General features: G+C 43.2%; 2 protein-coding genes across 12 annotated transcripts in view; one reads left to right on the top strand and one right to left on the bottom strand.

Annotated features, from left to right (window-relative positions):
• Window positions 1-10,865, top strand: part of LOC147755281 (uncharacterized) — a 52,129-nt gene that overhangs the window by 822 nt on the left and 40,442 nt on the right. For 2 of the 5 annotated variants that reach the window (XM_086989785.1, XM_086989783.1), the window contains exon 2: window positions 958-1,095. In XM_086989785.1, the coding sequence (XP_086845911.1) occupies window positions 958-1,095 (138 nt within the window). Of the gene's footprint in view, window positions 1-957; window positions 1,096-3,909; window positions 3,966-4,333; window positions 8,613-9,444; window positions 9,584-10,865 lie in introns of those variants that run through there. The other 3 variants (XM_086989782.1, XM_086989784.1, XM_086989781.1) reach the window with 3 other exon arrangements.
• Window positions 1-10,865, bottom strand: part of LOC111251006 (adhesion molecule nephrin-like) — a 111,466-nt gene that overhangs the window by 88,623 nt on the left and 11,978 nt on the right. The window contains exon 1 of one of the 7 annotated variants that reach the window (XM_022807124.2): window positions 8,609-9,452. The exons of the other annotated variants lie outside the window; for them this stretch is intronic. Within the exon in view, the coding sequence (XP_022662859.1) occupies window positions 8,609-8,651 (43 nt within the window). The 5' untranslated portion in view covers window positions 8,652-9,452. Of the gene's footprint in view, window positions 1-8,608; window positions 9,453-10,865 lie in introns of those variants that run through there. 7 annotated transcript variants of the gene reach the window in all.

Raw genomic sequence — 10,865 nt, 5'->3', positions numbered from 1 at the left:
ATAGATGAAATAGCCGTCAGTCGTGGACGAGTACCATTGACGCAGCACGTGTCAATAGCTAATGGAGCGCACAGCTAGAAGCTAAAATGATTCCGAACAGATTTTTCAGCTGACCTAATTTTATACATAATATATACATGTTTAGCAGATTCATTCTTGTGATAACCTCTGCGATAACTTTTAGCAGAGGCTCACATAAGGAAACGTTTATAGGTCTTACTTCAGACTGACCGCCAACAGACACGACACAGTAGCAAGGTATTGGCCTACTAAACTTAAGAACACGCAGAAACCGTATTTCACGCTGGGATCTGGACCGCTGAAGCAATGTTAAGTGGCAGTAGCCGGCGTAAAACTTGTAGCATTCAGCTAGCTGGCCAAGGCGGCCCATCGATGGCAACTCATATAGTCCGGCACAAAATATATGAGGATAGTTTGGCAACAAAATTTTCGTAAAGTTTACACTCAGCTGTCTATGTTACTTTTATTGTTTGCCATATATTCGGTATGTGAAAGCTTAGTTTTGTCTTTCAGTTCGAGAAAATTATGTAGCATCTGTTTTTAAACCGTGTAACATCATTTCACCTCAACGTCTAGTGTTTGTTGTTTAAACCTTCTACGTTATGCGTTTTCCAGTTGCTTGCTGCTCGTAAATAGGTATGCAATAATTGTCCTTTTGGTTCCATTCGCAACACATAATCCTTTTGACCTAATCTTTTTGAAAAGGTTAATGTTGTTAGGGGCATGTCAGCAGGATTCGTTAAAAGCTAGGTCTAGTATAGTACGATTTTGCCGTCTGTGCAGATTACTTTAGAAGAGGAATTAATTAACACTAATTTTTGCAATAGGTCTTGACAAAATTATCGGTAAACAATTACCAAGTTGGCCCGATTATGGGCTACAAAAGGGTTTGATAATTGTAGGTGAAATGCGCTATTATTTTGCGATCATTTACAGGAACTTCTGAAGGAAGCCGCTAATGCTCGGAATGTGAAGCAGTTGCGCTACTCCGATGGTAATCGACAGTGTTTTAAGTGTGCATATACTTGCCACACAATCGAACTTCCGGCGCCATTGTTAATAGGAGTCAAATCGGTATGTCAGGCTTATTTCGGCTTTTTTCTCTTTTGCATAAGCCCTATATACTAGTTCCGGACTACCCACGATACTCTATTTCAAGTTGAATTGCTCGGATCTTCAATTCGGTCGCTCAGCTACCTAGCGATCCATCGTTTCCGTCGAACTTAAAGGTTGAAAGCGTACGGGAGGGGAACATGACGACTCTGTGCAGACGAACTACACTGCGGGGGAAGGATAGAAAGAAGCTAAGCACGAGATCATTATATTCCGCTTTCGTATGCTCTCACATACTTTCACAAAGATTAGTGGTACTCACTGCGGACACTGAATCTGCTGAGCTTTACGCACAGCAGTTTGAGCTGTGCATCAGACCGAATAAGCGAGAGTCCTCGAAGCTGGCGATAACGGCGGTGGCAACTGGAGTTCGCTCGTTCCAGGCCGTTGGTGCTACGCACCAGCTCGACTAGGGTGCCGCCCTACGAGGAAAGTATTAACTAATCTGCATTGATAATAATCCGAACCGTTCCCTTTTTCTCCGACTGCGGCGATGGGGAGCGAATGATAATGGGAGGATTGGAGAGGCGTCTACGGGAACAATATTCAGGAATTTAAATGAAGCCTAAGTAGCAAAACGCGAAAAAAAGTAAAGACTCTGAAAAGAGGCCGGCCGCTTGCCGACTATCTTTTCCAGAACTGTCGATCGGTCTTCTTCGCCTAGCATTGTTCCCGATTAGTTCTAAACCCTCTCGAGAACCTGTTCAGCGGCCAACTTCTTTTGAGCGTCCTTTGTTCTTCTCCGTTTTCTGCTACTTAGGCCTTATCCATCCCACAACATACGAGCCACACCTTCAGCACTCCATCTTTGTGAATAGGATTCATAGGAACAATTTCTTTTCATGTCCGGCCGTTGTCTTTCGAAAGCCTACTGCTGGGTGGTACCATACGCTGGGCACGCACTTCCGCCTGTTGCTGAAATTTCTCATCTCACTTACACACACGTGTTGAGAACGTTCGTCGAGCAGATTACCGCGGGATCTACTGCTGCTCGAGTCGACGGATAAGTTGATCATTTTCGTTACTCCGACAAGTTCTCGAAAGGTTTGGAACTAATCAGGAATGATGCTAGACGAAGAAGACCGACTAACAGTCCTGAAACAGAAAGTCGGCAAGCAGCTAGCTTTTCCTCAGTGTCTTTGTTTCTTTTCCGTTTCCTGCTATTAAGGCCTTATCCGTCCAATAACATACCGGCCATATCTTCAGTACTCCGTCGTTGCGCATATATAAGCTTTTGTTGCTGTCGACGCCTCCCTAGAGCCCCTCTGTGCCATGCAGAGTAAGAGACTAGCGCCTTACACCACTAGTAAACTAACATAGGCTGCAACAGAGAAGCCGACCACCAAAACCAACATCGTAGTCGCAACAGCCTGAGTTTTGCGGGGTACGCGGTTCAGAAATGGGCTGCCCCATACGGTGGCCATACACGCTTTGCTTTTATACTACAGACTTTTTCTTCGTCCCTTCTCGAGTCGAAGGGAAAATTTCGACTTCCATTCCCTTTGAAAAAAACGATTGGGCTTCTTATTGAAGACGGAAAGGGAGGGAAAGACTTTTCTGGGTTTCTCCGAATCGTACACCAAGCATGTCGACAAAGAAAGAAAGGACAGCATCGTAGGCACGAAAGACCAACGCAGTTATCCAAAACGCGCTCATAGCGTTCTCTGCAGCAGCGTCCTAGAACAGCACTACCGCGTAGAGTGGGAAAGAGAAAATAATGAGGAGAGATAGTAGAAATCCAAATGAGGACACCGTCTGCACTGAACTAACCTGCATTACAGCTGCGCCTTGCAAAACGGCGAAAACCATTTCCATTTGTAGGTCGTGGTGGATCCTGACAAGAAGCTTCGTTACTACACGTTCTAATACATCTTTCTTCAAAAGTTCGTTATCGTTAGCGGCCCAGTCGGCAGATTTCGCAGTTAGTGCCACCCGCGTTTCTGTTTTGTTTGGCTTATGGTGAATATTGCCAATCATTACTGCTGACGAAAGCTATGGCATCCCTTGGAATCTCCAAACGGTGGATTGCCGCTGAGAGATTGCATCGTGATCGAAACCAGTGGGTTTAGTCATGGACTTCTGAGTGAGTCAGACCGGCGGCGAAGGAATTTATTTAGCAATGGCGGTATAAACTAGGGGTAGACAGAGTGATGTAAACCGTTGCGGTAGAAATGACGGGCTCTGTGAGGAATTTAAATCTAGTTGCGCTTTGTGTGGTTCTTTAATAGAAAGCTTGAGAAACCAGGCAAAGGAGAAAATGTTCTTCTTGGCCGAGCGTACTGCACGAACTCAAGTATAAACTTAGACTTGCTTGAAACTGTCCCACACATAAAGAGAAAACAGTTTATATGAGCTAATTCAATAGCTGAATTGTGCAATCCAATACGAATTTTTCTATTGTTGGTTCCATTGTAGGCGTTCTCATAGGCGAACGTGAGAGTTTTTAAGAAATTAATCAAAGCCGTCTCGGAAATGAGACCATCTGTAAAATCAAGTTTATTAGAAGATTTTTTTTAATGAAAATATGAATCGAACTAAGGCTAGACAGATGATATAGCGTGAAGAAGCATCAATAACCAATAGTTATGTAAATAACTTACTGTAGTAATAGCTCGTTCAATCAAGCGTAAATCCTTATAAGGCAAAGGTGCACCAGTGTGGACACTTTGCAAGCACGACAACCTTTCCTATGATACTTTCGTCGTAAAAAAAAACCTAATAAGAGTGATATACAAGTTGCATAAAGTTTTTTAAAATCTTTTTTTTTATTTTTAGCTCAACATCTCGCGCTTTCGCTCAGACATTGCTGTTTTATACGTTTATTTCATATAGTAAGTAATCCATTACAGATCCTTTGATGAATTTTCCTAAATCAACTGTTTCCAAAGTCATCTAAAAGATAACTTCGGAAATCGCTGACACCAACACAAAACTTACTCAAGCTAGCAATCCGTCCTAGGTTTCCTTCCATTCACAGCAAATACTGCATGCCAGCGAACTCAAGCGCATACAGTTAGCTCTGACGACTTCACTAAGTTTATTCCGTTGCATCTGACAGTCAGATTATTTCACATCACACGGATCGGGTTTGTTATCCAAAACGAAAGTGATTCCGGAAGCTTATCGAATACAAGTGGACGTTGACCATTGGAAGACGATTACAATAGGATGGTTGTCTGAGTTTGTGGGCCTTTTTCAGATGAGCGTTTGGCAAAACTCACTGCTGTGCATTAGCTGTCCCGCCGCCCGCCGCCCGATTTGGCCTCACTTCACTCGCAAGCTGACCTTCTCTCTTACCGTCAATGAACTTACTTGCTGGCCAGTCGATACCATTAGAGCAATAGGCCAATGTTGTTGGACCTGATCCTTCTGGCTCCGAGCTAATAAATCTCAACATTCCGTCACATGGATGTACATATACTTCCGCTCCAGGAGAAAGACTTGAAGGAGTCTTTGAACAGCCTGCCGGTCTGTTGGTCTGCAGGCTTTTCCTGGGTCAGTTCTTAAGTTCGAATAACGGTGTTACTGAATGCTTCTGCCTCCTTCTCGTTTTAAATTTCTTGCTTCTTTACAGCGATCATGCCTTTCTCATAGCATCCCAAAAGTGATCGACCAAAGAGTACAGTCGTCACCACATCGCCAACCACTATCCTTATTTCCCTGTATTTCTATTGTTCTCTCTGTGTGTACTAACGTTCTTTCAGCGTCGTACGCCGTCGTCGTCAGCTCAGTCGACTTGCTTGTCTGTCTGCGTTGGGCGAACCATCTAGCACTATCGAAGTGAAGTCCAAAGTATAACTATCCTTTATTCCGTTCCTCGTACCGTTTTTCCTAGTGAAGTTACCTCGATAGTAACCCCTTCTTGTCCCCTCCGCAGCAGTGAACTAGCGGACAGACGATAGGGTACAAGGGAGATATAAAACGGAATAGCCTCTGTTGTGCCGCCGATCATAGCGCGTAACAGTTTCACTGGCAGCGTATTGGAAGAGATATGGTAGACATCTGGTTGGCCGCTGTTGTAGCATACACACCCCGTCCCATTTCTTCCCGGCACATGCACAAGCCAGAAATACGATAGGGAGCAGCCTGTGAAAAAGGCGAACAATACACGAATCTTTCGGATACAAAGATAGGGTCGAGACACACCGATTCAGTCAACGGATTTCTGCCGTTCTGGTGGCTCTTTCAAACGTCTCCAAACGAAGGGGTTAGGGACGTATCGCGACCAGATTTGCCGGTGCTCCACGCGTCATCGGTCCAAATAGACACGGAATAGATAGATAGAAAAGGCAATGGCCAGTAATAGAGGACTAACTCTGTTGTGCGTCTTTTGCTACTGCCACGAACAACAGACATGTGCCATCCTATTATCGGATTCCGTTTAAGCAATTTCACGCTAAATACAAATACTTCTCCTGCCCCGTCATCTTTCTGTATTAGTATTCGCTGTTGTCTTTATTTTGCTAGTGTCAGTCTGCCTTGTGCGCTCGTTTCCATCAGAGCTTGGTACTGCTTCGCATCTCTCTCTTCTCCCCCTCTCTCTCTCTCTCTCACACACTTTCTCAGACGCTTTTTTGGCCTTAGTTGTACTAAGGCACAGAAGACGGAAAAATGTCTAAGCAACCCGTACGTATTAAGCCATTGCCACTTAGTTTATGTGGACGGTGCTGTGGCCGTGGGTCCGAGGCAGCCGCTGAAGGCACAAACAGTTGCGGCGTCCGGGACGACCGTGGTTCCGTTCCCAACTGGCCGTAAAGTTGCAGCTGCGCCGGCCGCAAGAGCAGCAAAAGCGGAACTGAAATTGCCACAGATGGCGGGAGACGGGGTAAGCTAAAACTATGGAAGAGTTGGCTAGTCGACCGAATAAACAAAATCTTGTTATAAAGCGATACAACATAGATAAGAGGGAAGCGGACAAAATCAGGAAGGTAGATAGCTAGTGCACATGAGCGGCCGTTGCACTCTTACGCCAGTGATTAGGCGATCGAGAGCCGCGGGCGCCTGAGCGACGACGCGTTCAGGTTGCCTGATATCGAAGAAGATAAAAAATAACAACACATGATAATAATGCTTTAATAATAGTTATTACATAGAGGCCACATGCAAAGAAAGAAGGATGTATTTCGTGCCTGCTATAACCATAGGATATTTCGAGATGAGTGTTTTGCTTCTTTTTTTTTTTGATACGAGGTTGGATAAGACAAGCGGCATACATAAGCGATTCGGCAATAACGCTTTGGTTTTTATTCAACAGTGGAAGTTAAGTGAGGCAACGGTAAGTCCTGTTTGCAATTTTGCGACACATCAACAGACTGTCAAGCTGGTATAATAAAATCTAATAGATCCCCTAAATTATAAACGGCTGAAAACGTGGATACATAATATCGGTTCTAGATATCATATCTGCATTGATTGGTACGACATGTACAAGAGCTGATATAAACGTGAAGCGCCTAGGTAGCAACTAGGATAGCAATATACCCGTGGGCCGGTTGTGAACAGAGTCCGGACGTTAATCGATTGTCGTGTATATATTTGCTGAATATGAGACTGCCCTAATGGATATGTAGCAGCCTTAACATGCAGCTAATGTACCATGGATTTGTTTAGCTTATTCGAACATTCACTACTCCTATGACCAATCGATGCATTCATACTGTAAAACTTACCGTCCACATAATACTGACACAGTTCTAATGTAGCTCGATCTGTTAGAAAGTAAGTATTGAGCCATAAAAGTTAGACAGATAGGTTAGATAAAAGTTAGGCAGATAGACAAGAAGGTGAGGATAAAGAAAAGGCCAAACAGCCATGCATGTTATAGGACACTGTTTTCACATATAAAGTGTGCCTGACATAAAAGTCGCAGAGGCTCCGTATCATGTGCATAACCTCAATGTTTCGGACACGTACATCTTCGAGCATTGTGACGAGATATTTTCGAACTACGCCAGAGCTGATACACCAGGCGTTTGACTTCTTCTCAACTTATCCTGTTGCACAGATGTCGTACAGTTGATCAGACTCCGGTGCTGATCATTTTGCTATTAGGAGAATTCGGAAGTACCAATTTCACAATTTAGCAAACTCGAAAATAACATCTAACGATAAAAGGAAGGTTCAGTTAGCACACTGTTTCTAATGTGTTGATTTATCATTATTACTAATTGGTCTTGTTTGTTTTTGAACGTAAAGCCTACAAAATATGATGGAGCACTGAAAGCGCGCAAATTGTTTTTAAACGCTTCTATTAGTTACACAATATTTTTCTCATACACGCCGTGATATATCCGATATACATGCTTTGTAGAGTAGTACCTATACTTCTTATGATGTCTGCTCGCTTCAAACATGCACTTCGGCTCCTTTTGCTTCAAACAGGAACTTGTGTTTCTTTTTCTTCCAACCTATTTCATTTAAGGCCGTTCTCCCCTCTAACCACCTGAATTTCAGAGGTCGTAAATTGCTTTCGATGTAGTATGATCTTGTATATTCAGAATTAGCTACTGTATATCGGACGTGCTAGAAAAGGGTTTTGCCGTGAATCGACAGTGCTGTAGCTGTCGAGTCTATAGTAGTGCTACTGATTAAATTACATACTTCGAATTCTACGTCCGGCATCGGCATGAAACATCACCTCATTGTTCAATGACAACATCGGCAAAGTCCATCACTACCGACTTCGTACACCAGCTACTGCCGGAAGCAAGAAAATCCCTTAGGATGAAGAGATTCCAACTATCGGCCAGGTTTCGAAACCACAGCGGTATTCATATCACATTGTTACTGTCCTTGCCCCTACCATTAGAGTTGACTAGACACTGTTAACATCCATACATAGTATACGTTTCTGGTCTCCGCAGCCTGTCTGCTAGCCTTCACTAGCGCCGCAACGAACTGCAGCCAGGATAGACAACCAGAAGTACATATATGTCTAGAAGTACATTCTGTCTCGCACCTGCTAGATATTCAACTTACGTCACCAAACATGTACCAGTCGGACGACTCAATTACCTCGGACTCATTGACAACCACACGTGGTCTCTTTGCTTAAGCTGATCTGTTTACTCATCGGTCTTCTACGATTAGCCGATAAACAGAATCTATGTACATTATAAACTTACAAAAGGAAAGATACGATCGTTTCTTAATCTGCGGCTTGTCTTCTCTAAGCAACCATTCGAGTGATGACAACTCGCTAATTTGATTCTATATGGGCTATAACAGTACATGTTTAAAACAGATAAAGGAGACCAATATTCTTCACGACGCAAAAATCCTCAAAGTGACATATTCAAATATACTACTGTTGCAATTTTCTTACTTTTCCATTGCCATTTTGTCTGTTGTTGTTGTTTTCTCAATGTACAGCCCCGCCAGCTACTTCTGGTGCTTTTTGATGTCTGTGTTGCTATTGTTACAAATATGTTTTTAACGCGACCTCTACATGTCTGCCAAATTCGAACACACTCACCAATATCGAATAGAATGAGAAGAATGAACAACTTATGACCCATCGTCGGTCATATGGTTAACAGATTCTGATAGATATCGGCCTTTTAGGTTCGTGGGGCAGTTTTCGTGCGATAGACCGCTTTCATCGTTTTTGGACACAACAAATAACGCTTGTGTTTTTTTTTTTGCTTGTTTGTATAGTACTTGCACTCTGCGTTTCACGTACGTTCGAAACTCCTTCGAGTTCTTACAGGTTAGATACGAATGTTCGCTCTCTACAGGAGCCGGAAGCCTGCCAGCAATCTTTTAGAACAATGCTAATAAACAATATCCCTGTAGACGAGCATATGGAGAGCATAGTGTGACACGTTTACCGCACGAGTATAACGAGCATGTCTTCTGTCAAACGTATCCAATAGAAAATTAGGCAGCCGCTAGTTTACACCAAGTTGCACTGGACACAGATGGGTACAACAAAGCTCAACTAATAATGACGATATCGTGACTGTCAATGAGCTGGCGCCCTTTGTTAATTCATGCATCGTTGAAGTAGGAGCACTAACGTATGCGAGTTGACATTATTAACTATATTGATATTTCATTTAGTCGTATAAACGAAACGTCGTATTATTTCCATTAAATTTGTTCATTATATATTGAATGCGTAACAGCACAATGAATCACATGGCTCACACAGAGTAACCGCGCGTATCCGTACGAGGGCGCTTGCGCCCCTATTTCTTTCACGTGATGACTCACTGATGAGAGGATCTCAGAAGCATTAGTATGTATCTAACATGTGTCCCAATTCACCTTTATTTGCGATTATTCCATGTTAATTACCGACCTACGTAGTGAACTTTCCAACAGTCCCCATATACAACTCCATTGACGACGATAACGAAGACAGCAGGTTCGCTTAAATCGTGAACTCTACCGAGCAACAATATACCATGTCTCTAAATCTTTGTTTAGTTAGTCAGAAGTAGTGCACGCTGTAGCGCTTGCCATGCGATGATTCTCACCGTAATCCCTCACCACACGAAGCGTTCAAGCCGAAGAATTGGTAAGGACTGACGAGTGTTTCTCAACGAATGGTGGAAAGGGCAGGAGGTCGTGGAGGCGCTGCTTTCGCAGCGCAGGGAAAGAGACGACAGGCCTCGTCTCTTTCTAGAGGATTGAGGAACTCAGTTTTCCACCGAGCATGTTCAAGAACAAAAAAACAAGGACATATGAATGCTCTGCTGCTGTCCGCATTGTATTAGCACCAGGTGCTAAATAGAGGTTACTTATTAAGTGATGGTAGTCGTAGTATTTGCGTTGTCATGACAGAAATGCCATTAAGCTATCAGTTTATGGAATGGGTGTCAGTGACGGAAACGACAATATGTCCTTTTTGCTGAATGTTAAAGCACAAAAATATTGTAATCAAGTATACGTCAAAAAAAGGTAATTTAACTTTGTCAAAAGTAAAAAAGAAAGAGCTTCAAATGTTTGCGTTCTGAGTAGACAGGCCAAGTCACCGTTTTTAATCTGCACGATATCACATACACCGCACGTAGTAGTTACACGGTGAGCTACGCACACCATAATATCCCAAATCTTCGGCTTGTGAGCCTCATTTCGAGTTCCGTTACCATAAATTTAGTCGAGTTAAGCTTCACTGTTAGTTTCTCTAAATTATTCATGATCATTTGTACAGCAGCTGTAAATATTAACCATGCGTTACAGTTCAGCACGAGTTCTAAGGTTACCACCTTAGGATAGGAGCAACTTCAAAGGTTGGCGCAGCCACCTATATTATGGTAATTTTTGCTACCGCAGTCTTACCGATCGCTTCCGCCCGTCCTTGTAGAGACATGAAAAGATGGTGCGAGGGTCAAATGCATAAAATACAGCGGTTGCAGTAAAAGCTTAACGAGAGCGAATTGTCTGAGTTGGGGGCCAAAGAGGCTGTTTAGGTACCTCAAGGCATTGGGAGTAGGCATTTTTAAAAATTTCTCCAAAAGCTCACCAAGTTTCTTTGGGTGAAGAGAGGTGGCGTTGCGCCACGCTCTCGCTTGTAAGTACGCAGCGCTGCCTATAGTGTTTGCAACTGCGGTGTTCCTGGAATTGTACCGATAATCGAAGATAAATTTATTGAAGTTTGTTTTTTGCTCGCATTAGCAATATTCTCCAAGGTACCCTCGAGACTCGAAACAAAAAAATACCAAGAAAGGGCGTCAACGCAAATAACAGCTAATATGCGCAACCGATATCAAATGTAAGCTTCGCAT

Source organism: Varroa destructor, unplaced genomic scaffold, assembly GCF_002443255.2.
Source record: "Varroa destructor unplaced genomic scaffold, Vdes_3.0 BEIS01000005.1, whole genome shotgun sequence".
Classification (NCBI taxonomy): Eukaryota; Metazoa; Arthropoda; class Arachnida; order Mesostigmata; family Varroidae; genus Varroa; species Varroa destructor.
Note: the sequence above shows the minus strand (reverse complement) of the source record. Positions and strands in the feature narration are given on the sequence as shown.